The sequence below is a fragment of the Macaca fascicularis genome, chromosome 16, assembly GCF_037993035.2.
Source record: "Macaca fascicularis isolate 582-1 chromosome 16, T2T-MFA8v1.1".
NCBI classification, from domain to species: Eukaryota; Metazoa; Chordata; class Mammalia; order Primates; family Cercopithecidae; genus Macaca; species Macaca fascicularis.
In genome coordinates, this window is record NC_088390.1 from 82,306,067 (window position 1) to 82,333,877 (window position 27,811).

Sequence of the window (27,811 nt, forward strand, 5' to 3'; positions counted from 1 at the left end):
CCGGGCCCTTCTCCGACACCTTCGACCAGCGACCTCCGCAGGGGCCTAGGCCACCCCTGCCCGCCTCGGCCTGGGCCGTTCGAAGGCTCCGCGTTCCGGCATTGCGCCCCTCCCTCCCTCTAGGCACCGCGCCACCCCGGCTGAGAGCTGGGTTCGGCTCTCTCGGGTCCCAGCCTGGCGGGTCCATCCCACCCCCGTGGGCCTTCAGCCCAGGTCCTGGAGACCAGAGGCTCGAAAATCCCGCCCCGCCTCCGGGCTTCTGACCACGGGTCGCGCGGAACCTCTTCTGGACTCATCTGTCAATGGCCTAAGGGCATAGACCACCCGCGCAATCCCCCGGGGCTCGGCGACGAAACGAAAGTCAGTGCACGTGGGCTGGCGGGCTCCCTGCAGACCCGAGCACTGCTGCACTTTTTCCTGGAGCTGGGTTTCGGGCACTTGCCAGACTGGGGTGTCTTCCTTCTCTGGGCTACACGTAATTTTGGTTATTTTAAAGTAAACAGCGAGATGGAAATGTCTGGTCACCAACAGACAGGGACCAGTTAACTGGTATTTTTCAAATGGCCCTTGAATGAGTACACAAACCAGCTTTCAGCTGCAATCAGCATCCCCTCTCCCTGCTGCCCTCTGCTGGGGAGTTTCTTGCCTGGGGTCCGAGCTGATCTGCAGCCTCAGTATTTAGAGGCACTCCAGCATTTCCCCTGCAGCTGAGCAGGCAAGGCGGGTCTGGGGCCTAGCGCCCACCTCCCTGGCAGTGTGTATCAGGCCAGGGGGAACCCCAGGAGAGCAAGGCCTTTCTATCTAACCAAGCTCGGCTGATGTTGCGGCGGCACGAGCTCTCACTGCTGCAGCAAGCACTGCGTCCTGTGTGCGGCCACCGGCGAAGTTTCTGGAAAAAGTGCACGGATCTACCCTCCACCTACTAGTTAGCCAGACTTCTGCTTTTGGTAAGGGAGAAACAAAACACCTAACCGTCCAGCCGCAGGCTCCATGGGCTTTCTGACCCTGAGCAGGTCTCTTGAGTCACGCTGTTACCTACCTAATGTGGCTTCTCCTCCCAAGCATGGGGTGGGGGCGGGAGTCTGTGCAGAGGGTCAGTGCTGGGGCAGGCACTCTCTCTCCAGGGGCCCGGTGGGACCCCGTGGGGCACACAGCCAGTGCTCAATAAATGCTCCCTCCTGAGCCCAGCTGCTCTGCTCCACTTTTTCGGGGAGCTGGGTTTCAGGCACCTGCTGGATTGGGATGTCCGTCTCCCTTCCCAGGGCCACACCTGTTTTTGGCCCACTGCCTGCTTTTGCTTCGGATCCCAGGGTCCCCGACACCCTCAGAAGATGGAGGTCAGGGTGCACCTGGTGGGGTGGGAGGCAGCCCCTTTCCCACCCATGAGTACAGCTCCATCGGGGTCCTCTGGCCCTGGAACACCGAACCAGGCCAGCTATGGCAGAAATCATCTTTTTTTTTTTTTTTTTTTTAATAGAGGCAGGGTTTCATTATGTTGCCCAGGCTGGTCTTGAACTCCTGGGCTCAAGCGATCCTCCCTCCTCAGCCTCCCAGTGTTGGGATTACAGACATGAGCCACCAAGCCTGGCAAGAAATCATCTTTATTCACATCCCCCACCCCATCACCTGAGAGTCCCTTTCACTCCAAACCCTGGGCCTGATGGGAGGGGGCCACAGAGGGGCTGCCTGAGGCAGGGCCCAGACCCCACAGCGTGGGCCTCTGGAGCCGTGTCTTTACTCCTGCTGCCGATCAATCCCATGCTCTGAAGTGGGCACACTCTGGCTCCTTAGTAGATGCCATAGGTGGGCTCATGACTGTCCCTGTACCGGTCCAGGTAGCGCAGGGGCTGCCGGTGGGGGAACCGCTTCTGCTTGGGGTGGTAAGGGGGCGGCCGTACGAACTCAAACACCGGCTCCCGCATGTCTGCAAGAAGAGCGAGGGGCACAGGGGTGGTCTCCTGTGGCCTGCGCCCCCTCAGGCTGAGGCCTGCCCACCAGGAGCCTGCCGCAGGCTTCCCCTAACAGAGCTTCTCCCTGGCAGGGCAGGCCAGGCCTGGGAGCTCAGGCCCACCCAGTGCCCCAGCCCCATGGCCCTTACCCAGAAGCTGGTGGAAGATGTGGGTGACGGAGTCATCCCAGCGGCACTGGAAGAAGGACAGGCCGGCTGGAGTCATGGCTTCTTGGTGTTTCTTGTAGAAATCAAAAGTGCGGAAGGTCCGCTGGGCTAGCTGATAGCTGTAAGATGGAGAGCATGTGAGAGCGGAGAGTGGGCACCAGAGCCCTCACCCCTCCACCCCACAGGCAACCCTGAGAGGCCCCGGGACGCTGCTAGCACCCTGTTCTGCTCTTCTGCCAGCCTCAAGGCTGAGGTCGGAGAGAACTGAGCAAGAGTGACCATTGCAGGGGAGCTGGCCTGAGGCCGGGTTATGTGTTGGGGGTGTAGATTACCAGGGTGAGGGGCGTGCGTCCTCGGAGAAGTCAATCGGCTGGTCCTGCTTGAAGAGCAGGAAGGCAAGACGGTGGATGCCGGAGCCTCGGGCAGGGAAGGGGGGGAGGTAGGGACACGTCACCTGTCCTTCAGCCACCCGGTTACCCGGGATGTTGGTTCTGGGAGGAGGAAAGTCTCCATTAATAACCACTCCAGGGAGGCAGCAGGAGTGTCCCCCCAGCTCCACACACACCGTAGAGGCTGACATGACTCCCTGAGAGGACAACTCTAAGCATTCTCTTTCCTAGGACAGAGGAGGCAGCCAAGCTCTGTGAATGCCTGGACATACTGCAAACATGGGAAGCCGGCTGGAGGAGCTCCGAGTGGGGGACAGGGCTCCAGAGAGCGTCGCCTTGACAGCAAGGCCATGCAGCCTGCTTCCAGGCCCGGGAGCCAGGGGGCCAGCCACAGTCACTGAGGCTAGAAAGCCATGCCACTTTTGGCTGCTTTTCCCTCTGCGTCCTGAAGTCTCCAGGACCTCGTTAGGGATTGTGTGCCCAGCCTGGCACAGGGACGGGCAATGCCTCAGGCATAACTCCCCAGAGGGTCCTGCTGCACAGGTTGGTAACTGCAGTTGAATAAAAATGACAGAAACCAGCCTCCCAGTCGCTGTCCCCAATTAACCAGAAGGCTCAAAGTTGGGGTCACTGGCCTGACTTCTGCCCCCTGGCCTGGTGTTCAGAGCCAAAAGCTACCGAGAAGATAGAAGGCAGCCCCATCTGGGCCCAGGGAAGGAGTGCCCAGTGGTTCAAGGAGCACTTGGGAGATGCCACAGCTGCCACGCCTGTCCTGCTCCTTCTCTCATGTGACCATCACAGTCCACAGGTCAGGTTGAGTAAGGCACGTGGTGCCATTATCCCAGTTTTACAGGTGAAGAAATGAGTTTAGAGAGACGAAGGGGCCAGGCATGGTGGCTCATGCTTGTAATCCTAGCACTTTGGGAGGCGGAGGTGGGCAGATCACTTGAGCTCAGACCAGCCTGGGCAACATGGTGAAACCCTGTCTGTATAAAAAAAACAAAAATTAGCTGGGTGTAGTGGCTTGCACATGTAGTCCCAGCTACTCAGGAGACTGAGGTGGGAGGAGCACCTGAGTCCAGGAGTTAGAGGCTGCAATTAGCCATGATTGCACCACTGTACTCCAGCGTGGGGGACAGAGTGACACCCTGTTTCAAAAAAAAAAAAAAAAAAGAAAAAAGAAAAGATGAGGAGGCTTGTGGGGACTGACCGAGGCCACTGCAAACTTTGTCTCCTGTAGCTGTCTTCAAGTAGACACGGGGATCCCAGGGCCCCTAACACCCTCAGGAGGTAGAGGTGGGGGTCACCTCCAATTCAAGTCCCATGGGTAGTCTATGAAACTCAGGAGCAGCTCGGTCCAGGCTCCCAGGTCCTCCTCCCGCCTGGGCAGCACCCCCCTACCCCGCGTACTCACAGCAGCCAGTGGAGGTACTCAGCATCCGGCTCCAGCAGGTGCCCATCTGCACAAAAACACACCTGCTGATCACCGCCCTGCCGACCACGGCCCTGCCACCCCCTCCCTTGTTAGGAGCCAGCGGTGGAGATCTCCACCTGGCCCCTCCCCCAGCTCCCCAGGGCCCTGGCTCATGGGAGGTGAGCGGGGCAGGGGGCTTGGTGAACCCCAGACACCCACCCAAGCTAGTGAGTAGCAACGTCCACAAGGAGCTCTCTTCGGCCTCATAGGTCACCTCTGGTGCTTGGGCAGCCTGGCAGGGAGAGAAGGAAGCTGTCAGCCCCATCAGGGACAGACCAGCTGTTGCAGGGACCCCTGGAGAAAGGGGTGCCCAGTCTGACCCAAATGCCTTTGACAGCCCCTGGCACAGGCAGGCAGGCAAAGGGATGCGTAGAGAAGGAGCCCTGCAGAGTTGCCTGTCCAGGCAACAACCACAAAAAAGAAATGTGCCAAGGCCTGGGCAGGAGGGCACACCACAGACAGCAGGCCGGTCACAGGAATGTGCTAAGATGGAGCCTCTTTTTCCTTCATTTTGTTCTATTTTCTTTGAAATTGTCATGGTGGTGTCTTCCAGGAAATCAAAGAAACAGAGAACAACAAAATTCCAAACCCAGGAGCGTCTGTGACACTGAGATGGGATGTGTCTGTGTTTGCACAGGGCAGGGAGGAGCGGCACAGGTGAGCGGTTACCTCGGTTGGAGTCACCTCATTGCCACAGTACACAGGTATCAGGTCGTCCTCACCCACAGCGTAGGCCACATGCAGGGGAACTCGGGGCACAAAGGTGGCACCATGGAACAGGTCTCGGTAGAGGCCGTAATATTCAGCCAGACGCTGCTTATGGTAGGGGCCACAGGTCCTCTCCCACTCGGCCCGCACGGCATCCAGTGGGACACTGGCTGGACAGGAATAAGGACAGTTGGGATACAGGGGGGCAGGGACACACCCTGTACCCCAACTCTGGGATGGCGCCTCCCCTGAGAAGGCTTACCTGTGCGGAGGCGGGCAGCCTGCTCCTCTTCTACGTTGGCCCGAAGATTCTGGATGACCTGTTTCCGTTCCAGTAGCTGTTGGGTCCGGGAGACTTTGGGTGGAGGCAGCCCAATATCAATCTTCTCTTTGGGATCTGGAGAGGGAAGATGTGTTGGAAAAACAGGGTCATGGGTCACTGCAGCCTTAACTTCCCCGACTCAGTGTCCTGAGTAGCTGGGGCTACAAGTGTACACCTTCCTGTCTGGCTAATTTTTGCATTTTTTGTAGAGACGGGGTTTTGCCACATTGCCCAAGCTGGTCTGGAACTCCTGAGCTCAAGTGATCTGCCCGCCTCGGCCTCCTACAGTGTTGGGATCACAGGTGTGAGCCACTGCACCCAGCCATGGTAGCTAATTTAAAAAACCTTTGAGAGATGGGATCTCATTATGTTGCTCAGGCTGGTCTCAAACTCCTGGCCTCAAGTGATCCTCCTGCCTCAGCCTCCTGAGTAGCTGGGATTACAGGCGCCCGCCACGGCACCCAGTGAGGAGCAGGCACATCTTCTTGGTTAAACTGTCTGTCCCTACCTAGTTCTCTCATTCTGTGCTTCAAGCTCTGCTGCTCAAGCTTTCCCCATGATTCACAGAATTAAAACATACTGTTCTACTTCCCAGACCTGAACAGGATGTAATTGGGAAGCAAATCAGATGCAACTTGAGGTTGTGTTTTTTTTTTTGAGACAGAATCTCCCTCTGTCGCCCAGGTTGGAGTGCAGTGGCGCGATCTCGGCTCACTGCAACCTCTGCCTCCTGAGTTGAAGCAATTCTCCTGTCTCAGTCTCCTTAGTAGCTGGGATTACAGGCGCCTGCCACCATGCCCGGCTAAATTTTTTTTCGTATTTTTAGTAGAGACAGGATTTCACCACATTGGCCAGGCTGGAGGTTGTGTTTTTCTGATCCCCAAACCAGGTCACAGTTTTGTCTAAGTCATGGGAAACTGAAGTCAATGGTCCTCAATTATAGTTGAGATCACCTCCAAGCCTGTTCACAGGTGGCTATGAACACCCAGCTGTCCTGGCTAGAGTGAATGACTGATACTAGAAGGACTTACAGAAGTGCTTCTCGGCCAGGTGCGGTGGCTCATGCCTGTAATCCCAACACTTTGGGAGGCTGAGGCAGGGGGATCACTTGAGTTCAGGAGTTTGAGACCAGCTTGGGCAACATGGTGAAACCCCATCTCTACTAAAAATACAAAAATTAGCTGGGCGTGGTGGCGCATGCCTGTAGTGTCAGCTACTTTGGAGGCTGAGGCAGGAAAATTTCTTCAACTCAGAAGGCAGAGGTTGCAGTGAGCCATCGCACCACTGCACTCCAGCCTGGGAAACAGAGTGAGCCTCCGCCTTAAAAAAAAAAAAAAAAAAAAAAGAAAAGAAAACTAATAACGAAAACATACTGAGCCCACATCAGAGATGGCATTAGGCAAAAATGCCAATGAATTGTATCTTTTAATCCTCGTGGTAATTTTGTAGCAAAGACACATTTTATTTTACAGTTGAAATAAGCTCAGGGACATTGTCCCCGAGAGGCTGAGCTGGGATTTAAATCGGGTTATTCAGATTCCATGCTTGTGCCTTTAACCACCACAAAACTGCCTCTATAAATGCTAAAAACAACAACAACATATACTCCATAAACTGTAAGCTCCTTAAAGGTTGGGGTCTTTTTTTTGAGACAGCGTTTCGCCCTCGTTGCCCAGACTGGAGTGCAATAGCGCGATCTCGGCTCACCGCAACCTCCGCCTCCTGGGTTCAAGCTATTCTCCTGCCTCAGAGGCTTCCCGAGTAGCTGGGATTACAGGCATGCGCCACCACGCCGAGCTAATTTTGTATTTTTAGTAGCGACAGGGTTTCTCCATGTTGGTCAGGTTGGTCTCAAACTCCCGACCTCAGGTGATCCGCCCGCCTCGGCCTCCCAAATTGGTGGGATTATAGGCGTGAGCCACCGCGATCGGCCAGGTTGGGTTCTTTTTTTGAGTCACCCTGCCCAGGGCTTTAATTTCATTCAGCAAAGTATTGCACACGTACATCCTTGCACTGTTCAGGTGCAAGGATCCAATGGAGGGCAAGACAAGCAGGATCCCTGTCAACAGCGCGCTCACAGTCTGGGGACAGGCAGCGCACAGAGTCAGAATGCAGTGTGGCCAGAGCTACCTAGAGTATTTTAGGCGCACAGAACGACATGCACAGAAAGTCAGATGGTCAAGATTTTAGGAGCAGATATTTTAGGAGCTGGAACTCTAACAGTAGGGGGAGCGAATTTTCCAAGAATGAGGCGCAGAAGGTGTGAACAATCCCGGCGTGATGAAGCTGCCAATAGAGCACACAGGTCTGCAGGCGGGCCCTCCCATCCTCGCCAGCATCCACAGGGGCGCTGACAAGGCTCGTCCAGCACCCGGGGAAAACGCCGGCGGGTCCCCTTGAGTTCCCCGGATGGTGGCTGCAGCCCCTGCTCCAGTCGCCCCGCACCTGTCTTCTCCCCGAAATGCTCCCAGTAGGTCCGCCACCAGTGCGGGGCCTTCGCCTCCTGCTCTGCCTGGCGCCGGTAGCGGTCGAAGCTCCGGTACTTCTCCAGCCGCTCCAGGTTGCTCACGTCGATGTCCTGGTTGGGCATTGGCCCCAGCGGGGGCGTCCGGCGGCCGAGGACGGCTGCGGGCAGAGAGACGTAAGGCCGGCGCCCCAGAGCTCGCGCGACAGCCCGCCCCCACCCCACAGAGCTGCCCACCCCCAAACCCCTCACCCGAGGTGCTGAAGGCACGCCCTCTCCAACACCCGCACGGCGCGGCTCGCCACCAGGGCGCCGCCATCTTCCCTCCGGCCTGCGTCATCGCGGCCGCCACTAGGACCCGGGCACAGGTGGCCAGCGCGGCGCCTGAGCGCAACGCGGCAGGCCGCGTCCAGCCCCGCCCAGGCCCCGCTCCTAGGCCCGCCCCCGGGTCCCGCGCTGCGGACCCTGTCGCCTGTCCCGGAGGCCCCTGCACCGTCCGCCTGGGGCGGAGGTGGAGGTGGCCGCGGTCTGCAGGCGCCCGGCTCCGGAAGTGCCCGTTGGACGGCGGGGCGGAGCTGAGAGCAGCCAGGCTCTCGCCCACGGCGGGCCACCAGGGGGCGGCACAGACCGGGGTCGGCCGGCGGGGCCCTCCCCCAGCCCCTGGACGCGGCGCACTGAGTTCCCCAGGGGCGCAGGCCTGGTTGGGAGAAGGGGTGCGAACTCCGATTCCGTACTCGGTCTGCTTGGGTTTAAAACCCAGATTGAGGGCTGGGCACAGTGGCTCACGCCTAGAATCCTAGCACTTTGGGAGGCCGAGGCGGGTGGATCACGAGGTCAGGAAATCGATACCATCCTGGCCAACACGGTGAAAACCCGTCTCTACTAAAAATACAAAAATTAGCCGGGCGTGGCGGCCGCCTGTAATCCCAGTTACTCAGGAGGCTGAGGGAGGAGACTCGCTTGAACCTGGGAGGCAGAGGCTGCAGTGAGTCGAGATTGCGCCACTGCACTCCAACATGGGCGACAAAAGTGAAACTCCATCTCAAATAATAATAATAATAATAATAATAAAAACCCAGATTGTGGCCAGGCGCAGTGGTTCATACCTGTAATCCCAGCAGTTTGGGGGGCCGAGGTGGGTGGATCACTTGAGGTCAGAAGTTTGAGACAAGCCCTACCAACATGGCGAAACCCTAAAGATACAAAAATTTTTGTATCTACTAATGATACACAAATTAGCCAGGCGTGGTGGCAGATGCCTGTAATCCCAGCTACTCAGGAGGCTGAGGCACAAGAATTGCTTGAACCTGGGAGGCAGAAGCTGCAGTGAGACAAGATCGCGCCACCACCTTGGTGACAGAGACACCATCTCGGAAAAAAAAAAAAACCCAAAAACAAAAAAACCCAGATCGTGACCTTACTGTCTCCCTTGTGGTTTCCTCATTTGGGAAAAAGCAGGTAATACTAGTGCTTACCTGACAGTTGTCAGGATGAAAAGATTCCCCTCTGGAAAGCACTTGCAGTGGTGCGTATCAGTTAGCTCAACTATCTGCAACTTCCCGTTATCCACACAAAGGCGGAAGTGTCCTGGTTTAAAGATGCAGATGTGAATGCTTCTGGCAGGACTCAGGCTTGCTCTTGTGATCCAGTTCTACAAAGGCAAAACTTGGTAGATTGGGGAATCTGGGACCCTCCTCTGCCCCAGCCCTGGCCCTCCTGCCCTAAAAGGCAATCTTCCAGCGCACTTTGCCCCCAGAGGCCATGGGGCCTTTGTACATGCTGTCTCTTCTGTGTCTCACCTCCTCACTTCCCCACCTTGGCCTGGCTACCACCCAGCCCCAGGAGAGAGGTCTTGCCAGGAAACCTGCTCTGACATCCCAGGCCAGGGCTGGTGGTGACCAGGCCAGTGGCTCTGGCACCAGCAGAAGCTTGGCCCTCATAATCACTTTGAGATGGAATGAGAATGGAATGAGGGTCTCTCCATCCAGCAGGAAGTGGCCACACCTTCCACTGGTTTTCATAAACAGCAGCCAAACAGCTAAACCTTTCACCGTCATTTCTAATTCACCCTGCAGTATGCACCTGCTACATGCTAAATGTGGAGGGGAATGCATGGGGGCAGTCACACCCAGTCCTGCTTGTCAGGAGTTGCTTATTGTGAAATTCCATACTGCAGTTATGCAGTACAGGAGCATAACTGGATTGTGTGTGTTTACATCGTGGCTGTTTAACCTTGTCCTTTTTTTTTTTTTGAGATGGAGTTTCTGTTGCCCAGGCTGGAGTGTATTGGCATGACCTTGGCTCACTGCATTCTCTGCCTCCCAGGTTCAAGTGATTCTCCTGCCTCAGCCTCCTGAGGAGCTGGGATTACAGGCATACACCACCACGCCTGGCTAATTTTTTGTATTTTTAGTAGAGATGGGGTTTCACCATATTGGCCAGGCTGGTCTGGAACTACTGACCTCAGGTGACCCGCCCGCCTTGGCTTCCCAAAGTGCTGGGATTACAGGTGTGAGCCACCGCGCCCAGCCACCTTGTCCTTTTGTTTCTGAATCCTTTTCTTCATCCTCTAAACCCACCCATCCTACCCCACGACCCTCCCAACCCTCTCCAGATGAAGATGTACGGGGCCTCGGCAGTTGGCGTGAAAGCCGCTGGCCACCCAGGTGGCGATGCATTCCTCCATTCTTGTCCTCTAGCTGTCCCAGAACTCTTAATGGTGCTTGCTTGGATATTAACGGTTTGAGAGAGGCCTCACATGGATTCCCACATGTACCAACTTGAAGCAAATAACGATTAATATCTTGAAACTAGAAACAGTGGCTCTACCATTTTTAAAAAATATATGGGGTCACTGTGTTGCCCATAGTGGGCTCAAGCCATCCTTCCACCTCGGCCTCCCGATAGCAGCTACAGGTGTGTACCACTGTACCAGTACTTTTTTGAGACAGTATTGCTCTGTCGCCCAGGCTGGAGTGCAGTGGCCCGATCTCGGCTCACTGCAAGCTCCGCTTCCCAGGTTCACGCCATTCTCCTGCCTCAGCCTCCTGAGTAGCTGGGACTACAGGCGCCCTCCACCACGCCCGGCTAATTTTTTGTCTATTTAGTAGAGACGGGGTTTCACCGTGTTAGCCAGGATGGTCTCGATCTCCTGACCTCGTGACCCACCCGCCTTGGCCTCCCAAAGTGCTGGGATTACAGGCATGAACCACCGCGCCCAGCCCCTGCACCAGTATTTTTTAATCATTACACTCCACCAATATTTCTTTTTCTTTTTGTTTTTTTTGGAGACAAAATCTCACTCTGTCACCCAGGCTGGAGAGCAGTGACATAATCTTGGCTCACTGCAACCTCTGCCTCCTGGGTTCAAGCAATTCTCCTGCCTCAGCCTCCCAAGTAGCTGGGACTACAGGCCACACGCCACCATGCCCAGATAATTTTTGTATTTTCAGTAGAGACAGGGTTTCACCACATTGGCCAGGCTGGTCTCGAACTCCTGACCTCAGGTAATCCACCCACCTTGGCCTCCCAAAATGCTGGGATTACAGACGTGACTCACCGCGCCCGGCTGCAATATTTCTCTCTCTAAAAGGAACTGAATGAAGCACTTGGGTTATGATCTTGTTTACAATTTTGAAGGAAAAAGAAAGAGCAGCAGCTACACAACACTCATTTCTGCACTCAGCCCTCTCCAGTGTCTGTGGCCTGGGAGAAGGCTGAATGGGGTAATTAGGATGCCTGCCACACCCTCATGGTGGTGACAGGAATGCTGAGCGCTCACACTGAGTAAAGTGCCATTATAACTGAGTGCCTGTGGAATGCCTCTGCTTCGCTGTCCCCCCGGCACTGTATACTCATCTGTGACACCACCCAGTCACCCATGCCAGGAACCTGAGTGTCCTCCTCGACACGTCTTCCTTTCTGACCCTCCATGACTGGCACCAGGTCTGAGGGGCACTTTTCTGTGGGCCCTCCCTGCCATACCTGGCACAGTCCTGCCCACAGTCTGTCCCCTGCACCATTGCCAGCTGCCTTCTCACACATCCTCTGTCCTCACTCTGCAGACACAATGGGTTTTCTTTTGTCTTTTTTTTTTTTTTTGAGATGGAGTCTTGCTGTGTCGCCCAGGCTGTAGTGCAGTGGTGCAATCTCAGCTCTCTGCAACCTCTGCCTCCTGTGTTCAAGCGATCCTCCTGCCTCAGCCTCCCAAGTAGCTGGCATTACAGGCACACACTACCATGCCCAGCTAATTTTTTTGTATTTTTAGTAGAGACAGAGTTTCACAATGTTGGCCAGTTTGGTTTCAAACTCCTGATTGCAAGTGATCCACCCACGTTGGCCTCCCAAAGTGTTAGGATTACAGGCGTGAGCCACCGTGCCTGGCCAATGGGTTTTCTAAAATACAAATGCGGTTCAACTGTTTAAAATCTTCTAGTGAAGACCTGAAAATGTGCCCTCGGACAAATTTGCCCTGAAAACTTGCACATCTTTAACAAGATATGCAAAGCCCTCTCATTCTAACCTCTTCTCCCTACTGTCTTGAAGGCCATGCTCTCCCCTGTGGGTCTCCCAGCACTGCCCTCCCAGACGTGTGTGCTTGATCACCTGCAGATCCTGCAGGTGGTTGCCTAGACGCCAGCTGCCCTTGAGCTGACATGCCCATCCTTAGACCCCCCAGCTCTTTGCACAGGTCTGCCTCAGGACTGGTTGAGTCTCTTTTGCGGAGAATCAAATTTGAGACTTAACCAAGGCTTCCAACGGGGTGTGTGATGCTTCCCTCCTCAGCCCCAGAAGCTCCTGAAGAGATCTTCCTCCCACACTAGCACCTGCCAGGAGTGTAGCCTGCTCCTCTGGGAGGTAGGAGACTGGGGTGGCTGACAGCCTGGGACTTGGGGATCAGACAGAGCAGAACTCAAATCCAGGCGCTACTCACTGTCACCTCAGGCAGGTTATTTAATCTGCCCGGGCCTCCGTTTCTGCATGTTTGAAGCAGGGCTAACAGTACCCTTCTCCTGGCTGTGGTCCAGCTGCCAGGTGCCACTGGAGACTGTAGGTGCTGGAGGGGAGAGGCACGTGGCCAGAGGCGCCTGGTCCTGACCAATCTTATAGGCTGACTTTTTTTAATAGGAACATCTGCCTGTTCTTTGGGACTTGTCTGGCAAGTAACAGGAAACATTTTCTTTTTTTTTTTTTTTTTTGAGACAGAGTCTCGCTCTGTCGCACTGGCTGGAGTGCAGTGGCCGCATCTCAGCTCACTGCAAGCTCCGCCTCCCGGGTTCACGCCATTCTCCTGCCTCAGCCTCCCGAGTAGCTGGGACTACAGGCGCCCACCACCTCACCCGGCTAGTTTTTTGTATTTTTTTAGTAGAGACGGGGTTTCACCGTATTAGCCAGGCTGGTCTCGATCTCCTGACCTTGTGATCCGCCCATCTTGGCCTCCCAAAGTGCTGGGATTACAGGCTTGAGCCACTGCACCCGGCCTTTTTTTTTTTTTTTTTTGAGGCGGAGTCTCTCTCTGTCGCCCAGGCTGGAGTGCAGTGGCCGCATCTCAGCTCACTGCAAGCTCCGCCTCCCGGGTTCACGCCATTCTCCTGCCTCAGCCTCCCAAGTAGCTGGGACTACAGGCGCCCGCCACCTCGCCCGGCTAGTTTTATTTTTTGTATTTTTTAGTAGAGACGGGGTTTCACCGTGTTAGCCAGGATGGTCTTGATCTCCTGACCTCGTGATCCGCCCGTCTCGGCCTCCCAAAGTGCTGGGATTACAGGCTTGAGCCACCGTGCCCGGCCACAGGAAACATTTTCTAAGAAATAAGTATAAACTCTGATGAGCCATGGCAAAAGCAGTTGTTTTAAGCTTAGTCAAGTGAAGCAGTGGGAGTGGAGGAGGACCAAAGAAATCTCTGCTAGTTGTGATGGATTCCTTGTCACCTCCACTGCACGCCCCCTGAGCTGTGGCTTTGGGCAGATGAGCAGCACAGAGGCGCATTCCGTCCTCGTCCCTCCCCACGGCCCAGCATCGCCACAGCTCCCTCTGCCGCCAGGGTGGCACCCAGATGGGGAGGAAGCTGAGGAGGCCACTGTCCACCCAAACTGGTTGGTCCTTCGGGCAATGCTGGGAATAGGGTGGGGGCTCTGGGCAAGCCCAGGAGGAGGAGGGCCTGGCTGAGTTCCAGGAACATCTCACACCACAAGGGAGGCTCTAGCTGGTGCCTTCCCTGTACTGGCAGGAGGCCAGAGGGCCCTTCTCCAGCTCATCAGGGAGGGAACTGCTCTGGCAGGGAGTAGGGAAGGCTGTTTGTGGCATCCCTCAAGAAAGCTCCTGCCTCAGAAGAGGCCCAGGCAAAAAGAGCCCACAACAGTCTACCTGTGGAACAGGGGGAGCCCACAGAGTCCAGTGAGAGCTGGGGGTCCTCGCTGCCAGCTCAGACCTTCAGATCCAAGCCAGATGGCTTTGGGGCAGGGCAGCCAAAGCCGTGGTAAGACAGCCTACACCACAGAGCGCCAGAGGCAGGGGCTGCCCCGGGCTGGCACACTTGGCAAGGATGCACTTGCACCCTGTCCACGGAAGAGCTGCCATCAGGCCTCAAGCATCTCAGAATCCTCCCCAGGCACTGCCTCCATGGAGGCAGCAGGAGGAACAGGAGAGTTCTGGGGTCTGAACCCTCTGTTGGGGAATCGGCTGGGATCCCACTCAGGCTGAATGAGATGTCAAATTGTAGGACCCTTTCTTCAGGGTCTCCAGAAAGAACTGTTCATTCTCCAAGAAGTCGCGGTCCTGCAAGGCAGATGTGGATGGGCGGTCACCTTCCCTGAGCTGAGAGAAAGGTGGAGCCCTGGACACTAGCTGAGCCAGCCCTCATTAACGCCCCTCCCCACGTCGTCCCTGACTCTGCCTGGCTCTAGGAGTCAGCAGGGGCCGTGAAAGAGCCCAGGTACAGAGTGAGACAGACCACAGTCTCAATCCTGGCAAGGCTACTTGTTTGCTGTGGAACTTACGAGCACATGACTTCATGTCTCTAAGCCTCAGTTTCCTTGTCTGTAAACATTCCTTGTAGCCCTTCCTTGTAGGGCTGTGTGAGGGTAAAGGCTTAAAATATACACAAAGCAGGCCAGGCACAATGGCTCATGCCAGTAATCCTAGCTAATCCGCAGGCCAAGGGGGTAGGATCACTTGAGCCCAGGACTTTGAGACCAGCCTAGGCAACATCATGAGACCCTATTTCTAAATATAAATAAATAAGAAAGAAAATATAAACAAAGCCTTCAGCACTGAGGTTGGCACACAGGAAATGATCCATGACAACTGTTATCATTATTGTTTTGTTTAGTTTGAGACAAGTGTCTTGCTCTGTCATTCAAGTTGAAGTGCAGTGGTGTGAACACACCTGTAGCCTCGACCAGCTGGGCTCAGGCAATCCTCCCACCTCAGCCTCCCAAATAGCTGGGACTACAGATGTGCCCCACCATGCCCAGCTAATCTTTAAATTTTTAATATTTATTTTTTTGAGACAGAGTCTCACTCTGTTGCCTGGAGTGCAGTGGCACCATTGTGGCTCACTGCGGCCTTTACCTCCCGGGGTTAAGTGATCCTCCCGCCTCAGCCTCCGGAGTAGCTGGGACTACACGTGCATGCCACCATGCTCAGCTATTTTTTTGTCTTACTATGTTGCCCAGGCTGGCCACAAACTCCTGGGCTCAAGTGCTCCTCCCACCATAGCCTCCCAAAGTGCTGGGATTACAGGTGTGAGCCACACACCCAGTCCTGTAGTTTTTCATTTTGTAGAGACAGGGTCTCAACATGTTGCCCAGGCTGGTCTCAAACTCCTGGGCTCAAGTGATCCTCCTGCTTCAACCTCCCAAAGTGTTGGGATTACAGGTGTGAGCCACTGGGCCCAGCCTGTTATTATTATTACTATAGGTTATCAGGAGATGACATATGCAAATTGCTTTGCACAGAACCTGGCCTAGTGAGGAGGTCTGAGCATTGGCTCACTAAGCAAACTGCAGATTTACTCCCTAGAAGCTGGAGTCACCCCTCCCCAGGGCTACCGTGTGCCCCTCCCTGCCTCTGCCCTGAGCAGGAAGGACTTATGAACACAAGGATCCCCAAGGCCAGGAGAGACTCACCTGCTCTGCTGTGTGCCTCAGCAGCACCAGCCTGGCATGAAGGTGTAAAGGGCTGGGGTCCAGGCCAGTCGGTGGCTGGCTGCACCAGCGGGTGCTGGGAGCAGTAGGCAAGAGGGCTGAAAAGGCCAAGGAGAAAGTCAGGGACCAAAGTGTTGGTGGAAATACCGGGCGGTCACAGCTTGTTCCTGCAGAGCTGCTCCCCACTGCCAGTGGGTGGACCCTGGCCATACACTCAGGGTGCAATGGCACTAACTCTCAGAAGCCTCTGACAAATGCACACCTGCTCCTACGTGGCGAGACCATTTATAGGAATTTATTCAAGTGAAATAATCAGGCAAAGGTGCAAAGACGTATGTAGGTAGATGTCCACTGGGTACTCTTTCTCTTTAAGACAACAGGCCGGGCACAGTGGCTCATGCGGCCGGGCATGGTGGCTCATGCCTGTAATCCTAGCACTTTGGGAGGCCAAGGCAGGCAGATCACCTGAGGTCGGGAGTTCGAGACCAGCCTGACTGACATGGAGAAACCCTGTCTCTACTGAAAATACAAAATTAGCTAGGCGTGGTGGCACATGCCTGTAATCCCAGCTACTAGGCAGGGTGAAGCAGAGGAATCGCTCGAACCTGGGAGGTGGAGGTTGCGGTGAGCCGAGATCGCGCCATTGCACTCTAGCCTGGGCAACAAGAGCAAAACTCTGTCTCAAAAAAAAAAAAAAAAAAAAAGACAACAAATCACTCAGCACAGAGCAGCCTCATGGGAAAACTGTGCTGGTTGAGAATTGATAAAACTGATCTCAAAACCTGTTCCATGTGTACATTACTGAGTGAAAATGAGTGAAAAAAGTAAAGTTGTCGAACAACACATACAATCCTAATTTTGTTTTTAAAAACATATGTACTGCCGGGCGCGGTGGCTCAAGCCTGTAATCCCAGCACTTTGGGAGGCCGAGACGGGCGGATCACGAGGTCAGGAGATCGAGACCATCCTGGCTAACACAGTGAAACCCCGTCTCTACTAAAAAATATAAAAAACTAGCCGGGCGAGATGGCGGGCGCCTGTAGTCCCAGCTACTCGGGAGGCTGAGGCAGGAGAATGGCGAAAACCCGGGAGGCGGAGCTTGCAGTGAGCTGAGATCCGGCCACTGCACTCCAGCCCGGGCAGCAGAGCGAGACTCCGTCTCAAAAAAAAAAAAAAAAAAAAAAAAAAACATATGTACCAGGCTGGGCGCATTGGCTCATGCCTGTAATCCCAGCACTTTGGGAGGCCAAGGCAGGTGGATCACCTGAGGTCAGGAGTTTGAGACTAGCCTGGCCAACATGGCAAAACCCTATCTCTACTAAAAATACAAAATTAGCCAGGCATGGTAGCATATGCCTGTAATCCCAGCTATTTGAGAGGCTGAGGCAAGAGAATCGCTTGAACCCAGGAGGTGGAGGTTGCAGTGAGCCGAGATCATGTCTCTGCACTCCAGCCTGGGTGACAGGAGCAAAACTCCATCTCAACAAACAAACAAACAAACAAACAAAAAAACAAATGTACCTGAGTGGAACATTATGCACGAAAATGTTAAAAGTGAAAAGTGGTTCTCTCTAGACTTGGGAGTGGTGGTGAGGGTGACTTTTTTTTTTTTTTTTTTAACTGCACTCTCCCTCTGTTGTCCAGGCTGGAGTGCAGTGGCACAATCTCAGCTTACTGCAACCTCCACTTCTCGGGTTCAAGTGATTCTCCTGCCTTAGCCTCCCGAGTAGCTGGGATTACAGGCACCTGCCACCACACCTGGCTAATTTTGTATTTTTAGTAGAGATAGGGTTTCACTATGTTGGCCAGGCTGGTCTTGAACTCCTGACCTCATGTGATCCGCCTGCCTCGGCCACTGAAAGTGCTGGGATTACAGGCGTGAGCCACCGCGCCCAGCCTGATGACGACTTTTTTAATTTCCTTTTTTCCCCCTTAGTCCGGAAAAAGGTGACATTTTTCATAATAGCGTTCCTCTCTGTTTCTGATTTATCTAAAATTAACACACATTATTTGTGTAAAAAAGAAATAAGGCGACTGTAAAACCCAGCTGGCCGCCTTAACTGGAGCAGCTGGAGGAGGGCCTGCCCACTCCTAGCACTGCCCCTGCCCAGTCCTGAGCCGCTGGCTCTTCCTTCCGGAGCCACTCACCTCTCTGGCTGGAGGCTGCAGGGCCCTGGGCCCTGGGGAACAGACCCATGAGGCTGGAGGGCAGGTCCTGTCGTGCGTGGTCCAGTTGCAGCCTCTGCTGGGCCAGACTCAGATGCTCCTGTCCCCGTTCCCCCGGAAAGAAGGACTCAGCCGTCAGGTGCAAGGCTGGGGGTGTCGGGGGCAGGGGTGCCATACACTCAGGGAGCCTTGCCTGGTGCATGTGCTGCTCCTGCTTCCGCAGCCTCTCCTGCTGTTGCTGCACCGCCTGCAACCGGGCCTGCTGCTCTGCCTGCACCTGCCGGGCCTCACGCAATGCTCGCTCACCCTCTTCATACTTCTTGGAGGCCACCTGCAGGGAGGCCGCCTGGGTCAGGGCTGCCTGAGCTCAGCCGCACCGCACACCCATGTGCCCGAGCAGCACCTTGCTCATGCTCTCCACCTCCTCCGCGCGGAGCTTGACACGTAGGGCGGTGGCGTTGGTCCTCTCCTTCTCCAGCCGCAGCTCCTGCCGCTCCTGCTCCAGGGCTGCTCTTTCTGCCGCCAGCTGCTTTTCCTCAGCCCGGAGCTCGCTGGCCCTGATCTTCAGCTCAGCTTGCTCCTGGAGACGGCGGAGGCCCTGCTGCATTCTCCTCCCAGGAGTTTCGCTGCACTCTGTGCAGGACTCTAGGGTCCCCTCTGCCCACCCTGCCCCTGGGAGGGGGTGGTGGAGCCAAGGGCTTCCAGGGAGGGCCAGAGAAGCCTGGGGCCAAGCCGGAGTGCTGCCCTCACAAGCCACGTGACTGTGGCAGGCTCAACTCAGAAGTTCGGTTTCCTCATTTCTAAATGATCAAAATCATGGGAATATGAGGATCCAATGATAAAATATGTATAATGCACCTGGGACAATACGAGGAAGCTGTTAGCATGATGATGTGATTACTGTTTTAATCCCTATGCTCTTGTGACATTAGTGCTACACTCTCCTTTCCTAAAACTAGAAGCGGATGTGTTCAGATGGAGGGGCGCAGGCTACCCCGGGCCCTCCACTGTCCGGAGGCTCTGGGCCCTACCTTGGCCAGGCTGATGAGGGTGCCCTCCCGCTGGGTGTCCACCTGCAGCGCCCGCTCGGCCTCGCGCTCGGCCCGCTCCTTACTCAGCTTTTGCTGCGCGGAGAACTCCGCCCACTCGGCCGCCAGGCGCCGCCGCTCCTCCCCGCACTTGAGCATGACAGACTTCTGCTCCTCCAGCAAGGTGCTCTGGGATGTGGGGGGTGAGGGCACAGGGTGAGTGTCCCTGGGCATAATGGCAGGGGCAGGGGCTGAGTGCAGTGGCTTGACTCACCTTGGCCCGCTCCAGCTCCGCCCTTTCCATGGCCATCTGCTGGGCCGTGACCTTCCTTTGCTCCTCTAGGGCGCGCTGCATGGACTCCGCCTTGGACTGCTCGGCAGTCACCCGCCAGCGTTCCTGTAGGGCCCAGGGCAGGACTGAGAGCGTGGTTCCCACCCTGAGGATCACGCCTGGCCACTCCCTGAGGAGCTGCACGAATCCACCAGTGTCTCCCACACTATGCCACTGACCTGTCCTTCCCAAAGAGGCACAAAATGAGGGGTGCCTGAGAGGCACTGCCAGGGCCCAGCCCGCATGATTCTGCCCAAGAGGAGGACCCAGCAGGTGCCCTCCCAACCCTCAGGTCTCCAATAGCACCAAGGCTAGCAGCTTGGGAGGGCCAAGGAGCAGCAACATCCCTGCCGCTGAATGGCCAGCAACACACTCTGCCTGTCCTCACCCATCAGCCAAGCAGGCTGAGCACAGGGTGGCCTAACGCTGTGCTGTGGGCCCAGCCACACACAGCACGAGGCAAGAGCTTCACTGTGCCTGACCCCAGGCAGGTGCTTAACACAGTTACCAAATGAAGAGGCGAATCAAAATGGTTCACAACATAAAAGCATCTCTATCTATGTTGATATGGCTACAGGATAGATATCAGCTCAGCAGTGGACATCTCTGACTAGTGAGATATTTTTATTTTCTTCTTTAAAAACTTTTTTTTTTTTGGCCAGGCACAGTGGCTAGGGCCTATAATCCCAGCACTTTGGGAAGCCAAGACAGGTGGATCACCTGAGGTCAGGAGTTCAAGACCACCCTGGCCAACATGGTGAAACCCATCTCTACTAAAAATACAAAAATTAGCTGGGTGTGGTGGCAGTTGCCTGTAATCCCAGCAGCTCAGGAGGCTGAGGCAGGAGAATCCCTTCAACCCAGGAGGCGAAGGTTGCAGTGAGCTGAGATCGCACCACTGCACTCCAGCCTGGGTGACAGAGCGAGACTCCATCTCAAAAAAAAAAAAAAAAAAAAAAAAAAAAGTTTTTGACTGGGCAAGGTGGTTCACGCCTGTAATCCCTGCACTTTGGGAGGCCAAAGTGGGCAGACTATCTGAGTTCAGGAGTTTGAGATCACCCTGGGCAACATGGCAAACCCCTGTTTCTACAAAAAATACAAAAAATTAGCTGGGTATAGTGGCATGCACCTGTGGTCTCAGCTACTTGGGGGCTGAGGTGGGAAGACTGCTTGAGCCCGGGAGGTTCAAGCTGCTGTGAGCCGAGATCTTGCCACTGTACTCCAGTCTGAGTGACAGTGAGACCCCATCTCTAAAAAAAATTTTTTTTGGCCAGGCGTGGTGGCTCCCACCTATACTCTCAAAATGTTGGAAGGTCTAAGTGGGTGGATTGCTTGAGCCCAGGAGTTCAAGGCCAGCCTGGGCAACATGGCGAGACCCACATCTCAACAAAAAATACACTATTAGCTGGGTGTGGTGGTGTGTGCCTGTAGTCCCAGCTACTCAGGAAACTGAGGCAGGAGGATGGCTTGAGCCAAAGAGGTCAGGCTGCAGTGAGCTATGATCACACCACTGCACTCCAGCCTGGGCGACAGAGCAAGACCCTGTCTCTAAAAAAAAAAAAACAAAGCGCTTTATGACAGCTGGGGATAAAAAGACAGGTGGGAGGACAAGGAAGGCTTCGTGGAGGTGGTAGCATCAAAAGATTCATTACCATTGAATTCAGCCTAGAAAGATTTCCACAGGTAAGGAAAAGGATGTGAGCAAAGGCAGGGATTGCAGGTGTGCACCACCACACCCAGTTCATTAAAACAAAATTTAAATGTTTTTATTATTTATTTATTTTTTTGAGACAGAGACTCGTTGTTAACCAGACTGGTGTGCAGTGGTACGATCTCCACTCACTGCAACCTCCGCATCCTGGGTTCAAGCAATTCTCCTGCCTCAGCCTCCCTAATAGCTGGGATTACAGGCATGCGCCACCATGCCCGGCTAGTTTTTAAATTTTTAGTAGAGATAGGGTTTCACCATGTTGGTCAGGCTGGTCTCAAACTCCTGACCTCAAGTGATCCACCAGCCTTGGCCTCCCGAAGTGCTGGAATTACAGGCATGAGTCAACTTGCCTGGCATAAAAAAATTTTTTTAGAGGTGGGGTCTTGCTATGGTCTCGCTAGGCTGATCTCAAATTCTTGGGCTTAAGTGATCCTCCTGCATCAGCCTCCCAAGTAGCTGGGATTACAGGCACTGGCCACTGTGCCTGGCTAAGGTAATCATTATTTATTTATTTATTTATTTATTTATTTATTTATTTATTGAGACGGAGTCTCGCTGTGTCTCCCAGGCTGGAGTGCAGTGGCGTGATCTCGGCTCACTGCAAGCTCCACCTCCCGGGTTCACGCCATTCTCCCGCCTCAGCCTCCCAAGTAGCTGAGACTACAGGCGCCCGCCACCACGCCCAGCTAGTTTTTTTTTTGTATTTTTAGTAGAGACGGGGTTTCACCATGTTAGCCAGGATAGTCTTGATCTCCTGACCTCGTGATCCACCCGCCTTGGCCTCCCAAAGTGCTGGGATTACAGGCTTGAGCCACCGCGCCCGGCCTATTTTTTTTTTTTTTTTTGAGACGGAGTCTCGCTGTCTCCCAGGCTGGAGTGCAGTGGTGCGATCTTGGCTCACTGCAAGCTCCACCTCCCAGGTTCACGTCATTCTCCTGCCTCAGCCTCCCGAGTAGCTGGGACTATAGGCACCCGCCAGCACGCCCGACTAATTTTTTGTATTTTTAGTAGAGACAGTGTTTCACTGTGTTAGCCAGGATGGTCTCGATCTCCTGACATTGTGATCCACCCGCCTTGGCCTCCCAAAGTGCTGGGATTACAGGCGTGAGCCACCGAGCCCAGCCAGGTCATTATTATTTAAATAAAGCATGTGCTTATATATGAAAGGTATCTAGGGAGTTCAAATGTCTCTGTGAGAGCTGAAGAGGCTAGGATGACATTTAATAGGCAAGAGCATCTGTCCCAATGTCAGGGCTCAGCTGATGTGACAGATTCGAGTGTCAGGAAGTGGGAAGTGCAGCTGATGGTTGCAGGGGCTAGACTGTGGAGGGCAGCCAAGGCGGCCGAGGGGCTTGTGGTGCTGAGGAGCAGGCAGGGCGTGGTGGGGGCCTGGCCAGGTGGCCCCTGCGTGCTCAGGTGGGCAGTGCTGAGGGCCTGGCCGGGGCAGGGAGATGTAGAGGCAGGAAGCCGCATGTGGGGCGCTGACCTCCTGAGAAGGTGAGGTCAGGAGTGCCGCCGTGCCTGTGGGTGCCCTGGAGAAGAGGCCCCATGGCAGGAGGGCCAGGAGGATGGGCCTCACCTGCTCCAGCAGCCGGCTCTGCTCATTTAGCCGTGCCTCCATCTTCCCGATGATTTCTTGTTGCCGGCTCCGCTCCTCCTCCATGTCCCGCTGCTGCTGGCCCAGCCGCTCCTGCAGTGCTGGGGGCAACCCACAGGGTGCTCAGCAGCTGCTCCCCTTCCCACCAGGAGCCCGGTGGCTGAGAGGGGAGGGCGTACCCCGCAGCTGCTCGTCACGCTGCCGGATCCCCAGCTCCCGCTCCTGGGAGGTGGTGAGGTGCGAGGCCTCCACGCGGGAGGACAGCTCGTGCAGGCTGCTGGAGAACTTCTCCATCTGCTGGATGATGCTATTCAGGGACCTGGAAGAAGACCCAGGTCAACTCCAGGTCATCCAGGAGGACCTGGGTCAGCCCCTCCTGAAGGTCTCGGGGACCCCCCAGACCCCACCCTCAGGCGGGCATGGTTGGGGCAGCGCACATACCGCGTGTGAGAGGTGGCACTGGTGGCCGCATCGACCTCTCGGTCCTTCAGCAGCTTTAGCCGCTGCAGCTGCTCCTCATGGTCTCTGCGCATCTCTAGGATGGATGCCCTGAGGGGAGGCGGGACGGGAAGGTGGTCACTCTGAGCTGGACCACCCGGATGTGGTAATTCCTTGGGGAAGGGCGTGCTTCTGAGCAGCCCTTGCTCCCAGGCCTCTCCTCCGCTGGGCACTGCCTCAGTTTCCCCAGCTCCTCTGTCTTATCTGTCATGGTGCCTCAATGCTACACACACTAAGATGGGCAATCCTCCCATTATTCAGCTTTTTTTTTTAGGAGACGGAGTCTCGCTCTGTCACCCAGGCTGGAGTGCACTGGCATGATCTCGGCTCACTGCAACCTCCGCCTCCTGGGTTCAAGCAATTCTCCTGCCTCAGCCTCCCAAGTAGTTGGGACTACAGGTGCCCACCACCACGCCCAGCTAATTTTTTGTATTTTAGTAGAGATAGGGTTTTACCGTGTTGCCCAGGCTGGTCTCGAACTCCTGAGCTCAGGCAATCTGCCTGCCTTGGCCACCCAGAGCGCTAGGATTACAGACGTGAGCCACCGCGCCCGGCCCCGAGCAGTCTTTCTTTTCTTTCTTTTTTTTTTTTTTTTTGAGACGGAGTCTCGCTCTGCCGCCCGGGATGGAGTGCAGTGGCCGGATCTCAGTTCACCGCAAGCTCCGCCTCCCAGGTTTACGCCATTCTCCTGCCTCAGCCTCCCGAGTAGCTGGGACTACAGGCACCCGCCACCTCACCCAGCTATTTTTTTGTATTTTTTAGTAGAGACGGGGTTTCACTGTGTTAGCCAGGATGGTCTTGATCTCCTGACCTCGTGATCTGCCTGTCTAGGCCTCCCAAAGTGCTGGAATTACAGGCTTGAGCCACCACGCCCGGCTTTTTTTTCTTTTTGTAGAGATGAAGTCTCACTATGTTGCCCAGGCTGGTCTTGAACTCCTATCCTCAAGCTGTTCTCCTACCTTGGCCTCCCAAGTGTTTATTTTATTTTTTAAATGTTTTTAGAGACAGGGTTTTGTTCTGTGGTCCAGGCTGGAGTGCAGTGGCATGATCATAGCTCATTGCAGCCCTGATCTCTTGGGCTCAAGGTATCCTCCTGCCTCAGCCTCCCAAGTAGCTGGAACTACAGGAGTACACTATCATGCCAGCTAATTTAAAAATTGTTTTTAGAGGCCGGGCGCGGTGGCTCAAGCCTGTAATCCCAGCACTTTGGGAGGCCGAGACGGGCGGATCACGAGGTCAGGAGATCGAGACCATCCTGGCTAACACGGTGAAACCCCGTCTCTATTAAGAAATACAAAAAAAAAAAAAACTAGCCGGGCGAGGTGGCGGGCGCCTGTAGTCCCAGCTACTCGGGAGGCTGAGGCCGGAGAATGGCGTGAACCCGGGAGGCGGAGCTTGCAGTGAGCTGAGATCCGGCCACTGCACTCCAGCCTGGGTGACAGAGCGAGACTCCGTCTCAAAAAAAAAAAAAAAAAAAAAAAAAAAAAAAAAAAATTGTTTTTAGAGACAAGGTCTCACTGTGTTGCCCAGGCTGGTCTCAAACACCTGGCCTCAAGTGATCCTCCCACCTTGGCCTCCCAAAGTGCTGGGATTACAGGTGTGAGCCACTGTGCCTGGCCCTGAGCAGTCTTAAAAGGTTGCCTCTGCCTTCATCAACCTGGCTCCCTTAGGTAACCTTTCTTAGTTTCCTTCTCTTCTAGAAAGGCAACCCTATCAACATGGCAGGCACAACAGTGCAAGGCTTTCACAGGTGGATCTTGTTTCTAGCCTCTACTGCGTGAGCAGGTGAGTGGATGATCCTGTGCTTAGTTAGACCCTGGGGGACTTGCTGCTGCCATGCCGTGCCTGAACAGCCTGTGGGTACCCCTCCTGCCTCTGTAAGAGCAGGTGGCACCCCTACCCATGGGTATGATGAGTCAGTGTGCCCAGCCCTCAGTCCTCACTCACTGGACTGGGAGGGAAGGACCCAAACCCCTGTCCAAAGGCTGCTGAGTCACAGCGAAGGGTCTCATAGGGATGGCTCTCTTCCAGCTACTCTTTGCAAGCCCGCTCCCCAGCTGCCTGTCCCTGGGCCTCACCGCTGCAGCTCCTGGAGCCGCTGCATTTCCTGGTCCTTCTCCTGCGCTGTGGCTGCCAAGCGCCGCTGGTGCTGGGCCGTGAGCTCAGCACGGGCCTGTTCAGCCTCCTGGCAGTGCGACAGATACCGAGCTGACAGCTCCTCGTTCTCTCTCCGGAGCCGCTCCTCCCGTTGCTGGTACGATGTTTCTAGCATCTTGATGCGGCTTCTGCCAACAGAACACCCAGCCATGGTGCGAGGAAGGCAGAGGGCTGCCACCTAAAAGCCTCTCCAGACACACTGGGATGGCTTTGGGGTCAGCGTGAGATCCAAGGCAGAGCTGGGGCCAGCACCAGGTTACCTGTGTGCACTCTCGATGAGCTCTAGGTCTGCCTGGTGCTGCTGCTGCAGACTCCCTAGCAGCAGCTCATGCTGGGCCCGTTCCAGCTCCAGCTTCCGCACCTAGAAGACGGCAGGAGGGCCAGCGACCAGGGAGGGGAGGCAGCTGTACTCCACGCTGCCCTGTGCCAACAGCCCCTCCTCCCTCCTGGGGAAGCTTCCAGCCACTCTCAGTGTCCCCTCCCATCGCAACCCTGCCCCCAGCGCCAGTGGCCCCACTGCCCTCACCTGGGTCTCCAGCTCTGCCAGCCGGGCCTGGCTCTGTAGCAGTTTGGCCTGGAGTTCAGTGGTGCCACTCTGAAGCTGCCCCTGTGCTGCCAGGAGCTGCTTCTGGTATTCTGTACCTGGTAGCAGGCTCCGGGCTAGGGACTCTGGGAGCGGGGGCTGGAGAAGAGGAAGAGAGGTTCCTGGTTAGGGAGGGGACAGGGGCCCAGCTGAGATCAGCTACCTCCTGGCCTGCTGCTCACCGGACCTCCCTGCATCTGATCTGTGGCTGCAGATGGGTCCAAGGCCTTGGAGAGTCACAGTCACTGTGGCTGAGCAGTCCCCAGTGTACCTCCCCTTGCAGGTCTGGTCAGGAGCATGTCTCCCTCCACCACCCCAGAACAGCTTCCTCCCCTGCATGGTCTCCGGCTTCCCAGACAAATGGCTGAGCCCCAGCAGAGTCTCTGCTATGACAAAAGCTGACGCTAGCTTTTCCTGTCAGGCCTGAAGCCCACATGTTGACACTAATCTGGTTCCCACAAGCTGTCCCCTACCCACCATCTCCCAGGGACACACTCCTGGGGGCCACATCTCCCAGGCCTACATGTCACAGGTGACTGCCACACATGGGAAACAGAGGCAGAGGTGTGGTGCGAGGATGGCAGGGGTGGAGGAGGCTTTCTTGACAGAACAGGACCCTGGGCCCTGCTTTCTGACTGCAGTGTCCCAGCTTCCCGGCCTGGCTACCTCCTCAAACTCCTCACTGATGTAGGCAAATTAACACCCTGGGAGCAGCGAGGCTAGAGATTCAGGCAAGTTCTGGTGGGGGTTGCCGGGGGAGCTGGCTGACGTCACATTTGGTATGTTTGACATACTTTCCTGGCAGGTCATCAGGTCAAACTGTTGGTGTTGCCTCTGGGCATGGAGAATTGCTCCCTAGGCCCTGAGCTAGACCTGTCTGCCCACACCCCTACCTGGATGGGCATGGAAGGCTTTGTGGGTTCCTGGGTGCTCGGGAAACAGGTGGCAGGCTCTGAAACATCAATAGCAGAGAAATGAGCAGGAGGCCCAGGGCTCTGGGCCTGTGAGTGTCCAGGAGGGACTGGTGTCACTCATGTCCCAGGGACCCCAAAGGAAGCTCAAAGCACCTCTTCCTCACCCAGGGTTAAACTCCCAAATGAAGCAGAAAACAAAAAACAAACCAGTGGCTGAGAGGTCTCCAGGGGCTGGTCGCCTCTTTGGGGAACCTGTAGGGAGTGCTGAGGCGGCATGGTTCCGAGTCACAGGGGACCTGAGGACACAGGGACGGGGCAGGGTGAGCAGCCTCTGCGTGGGACACGGGGACGGGGCAGGGTGAGCAGCCTCTGCGTGGGACACGGGGACGGGGCAGGGTGAGCAGCCTCTGCGTGGGACACGGGGACGGGGCAGGGTGGGCAGCCTCTGCGTGGGACACGGGGACGGGGCAGGGTGGGCAGCCTCTGCGTGGGACACGGGGACGGGGCAGGGTGGGCAGCCTCTGTGTGGGGCATGGGGACAGGGCAGGGTGGGCAACCTCTGTGTGGGGCATGGGGATGGGGCAGCGTGAGCAGTCTCTGTGTCCCTCTCTAAGGACAGAGGCCTGTGCTGCCCACCACGATCTCACTCCCACTCAGCCCGCAGCCCAGGCCTACCCTGAGTCACCAGGCCTGACACACGGTCTTTCTTGTGCGGCGGTTCCGGAGCTCTCTCCAGTAGCTGCTTGCTCAAGTCCTTGTGTGCTGGTGACAGGTTGGCTGAGGAAAGGCAGCATTCAAGGTGAAGGTGACAGAAGGCCCAGGTCAGGCTGGATGAAGATGGGTCCCAGGACGGGCTTCACACGTGAAGCTCGTGGCCGCCCTTCCTCCTGCTCCCATCATCCCATCTTGGGGCATTCTCCTCCCACATCTGAGCTCCTGGGATTTCTGGGCATCTCTTCCCTTCAAATACCCCCTTCCTGCCGCAGTGTCCACAGTGGCGCAGTGAATGGACACGGTCCAAGCAGTGACAATGGAAATGTTATAGACACTGGCGTCAAGTTCAAGTTCAGAGCCCTGTTCCAGCCCACTTAACTTGGCTCAGCTCTAGATTAAGGTTCTGCTTAGTCTCCCAAATCTGGCTGGCTCCCTTTCCCATTATTCCCACCTCTTTCTCGGCTCACAGGTCAGTGAAGAGACAGGCTCTCATCT

General features: G+C 55.6%; 2 protein-coding genes and 1 long non-coding RNA gene across 41 annotated transcripts in view; 1 reads left to right on the forward strand and 2 right to left on the reverse strand.

Annotated features, from left to right (window-relative positions):
- Window positions 1–2: 2 nt before the first annotated feature.
- LOC123569558 (uncharacterized) lies at window positions 3–3,085 on the forward strand. The gene is made up of 2 exons (XR_006693365.3): window positions 3–947; window positions 2,737–3,085. It is a non-coding gene; the product is annotated as an uncharacterized lncRNA (long non-coding RNA).
- Window positions 1,583–9,020, reverse strand: MRPL38 (mitochondrial ribosomal protein L38). Of its 4 annotated transcripts, XM_005584998.4 has the most exons (10): window positions 8,949–9,020; window positions 8,580–8,666; window positions 7,455–7,634; window positions 4,950–5,084; window positions 4,649–4,857; window positions 4,139–4,211; window positions 3,920–3,965; window positions 2,449–2,607; window positions 2,099–2,235; window positions 1,583–1,924 (listed from the first exon to the last, which is right to left on the reverse strand). In XM_005584998.4, the coding sequence occupies exons 3-10, from the start codon at window positions 7,597–7,599 to the stop codon at window positions 1,788–1,790; spliced, it is 1,041 nt and encodes a 346-aa protein (XP_005585055.2). In that variant the 5' UTR covers window positions 7,600–7,634; window positions 8,580–8,666; window positions 8,949–9,020; the 3' UTR covers window positions 1,583–1,787. The 4 variants fall into 4 exon arrangements, 3 of the variants coding, with proteins under 3 accessions (XP_005585055.2, XP_005585054.2, XP_005585053.3); XR_012426191.1 differs by lacking the exons at window positions 8,580–8,666; window positions 8,949–9,020 and adding an exon at window positions 7,726–7,801 and having other exon boundaries at window positions 3,716–3,965; XM_005584997.4 differs by lacking the exon at window positions 8,580–8,666.
- Window positions 9,021–13,299: 4,279 nt separating this feature from the next.
- FBF1 (Fas binding factor 1) overlaps window positions 13,300–27,811 on the reverse strand; it is a 33,128-nt gene continuing 18,616 nt past the window's right edge. For 21 of the 36 annotated variants that reach the window (XM_074020553.1, XM_074020563.1, XM_074020560.1 and 18 more), the window contains 16 exons: window positions 27,278–27,379; window positions 26,810–26,898; window positions 26,582–26,640; window positions 25,632–25,787; window positions 25,366–25,466; window positions 25,027–25,233; window positions 22,892–22,999; window positions 22,630–22,769; window positions 22,433–22,551; window positions 19,086–19,208; window positions 18,815–19,000; window positions 18,187–18,363; window positions 17,977–18,114; window positions 17,766–17,883; window positions 15,600–15,715; window positions 13,300–14,247 (listed from right to left, as the gene is read on the reverse strand). In XM_074020553.1, coding sequence (XP_073876654.1) covers window positions 14,164–14,247; window positions 15,600–15,715; window positions 17,766–17,883; window positions 17,977–18,114; window positions 18,187–18,363; window positions 18,815–19,000; window positions 19,086–19,208; window positions 22,433–22,551; window positions 22,630–22,769; window positions 22,892–22,999; window positions 25,027–25,233; window positions 25,366–25,466; window positions 25,632–25,787; window positions 26,582–26,640; window positions 26,810–26,898; window positions 27,278–27,379 — 2,023 coding nt within the window. In that variant the 3' untranslated portion in view covers window positions 13,300–14,163. Of the gene's footprint in view, window positions 14,248–15,599; window positions 15,716–15,896; window positions 16,294–17,765; window positions 17,884–17,976; window positions 18,115–18,186; window positions 18,364–18,814; window positions 19,001–19,085; window positions 19,209–22,432; window positions 22,552–22,629; window positions 22,770–22,891; window positions 23,000–25,026; window positions 25,234–25,365; window positions 25,467–25,631; window positions 25,788–26,581; window positions 26,641–26,809; window positions 26,899–27,277; window positions 27,380–27,811 lie in introns of those variants that run through there. The other 15 variants (XM_074020567.1, XM_074020557.1, XM_045376643.3 and 12 more) reach the window with 8 other exon arrangements.

Bases quoted from the DNA above. Each gene is read 5' to 3' on its own strand.
- MRPL38 (XM_005584996.4), bottom strand. From the start codon at position 7,792: ATGGCGGCGCCCTGGTGGCGAGCCGCGCCGTGCGGGTGTTGGAGAGGG. The intron at 7,635-7,725 runs GTGAGGGGTTTG...CTCTGCCCGCAG, and splicing joins GCGTGCCTTCAGCACCTCGG to CCGTCCTCGGCCGCCGGACG. The intron at 3,966-4,138 runs GTGGGTGTCTGG...GTTTTTGTGCAG, and splicing joins GTTGCTACTCACTAGCTTGG to ATGGGCACCTGCTGGAGCCG.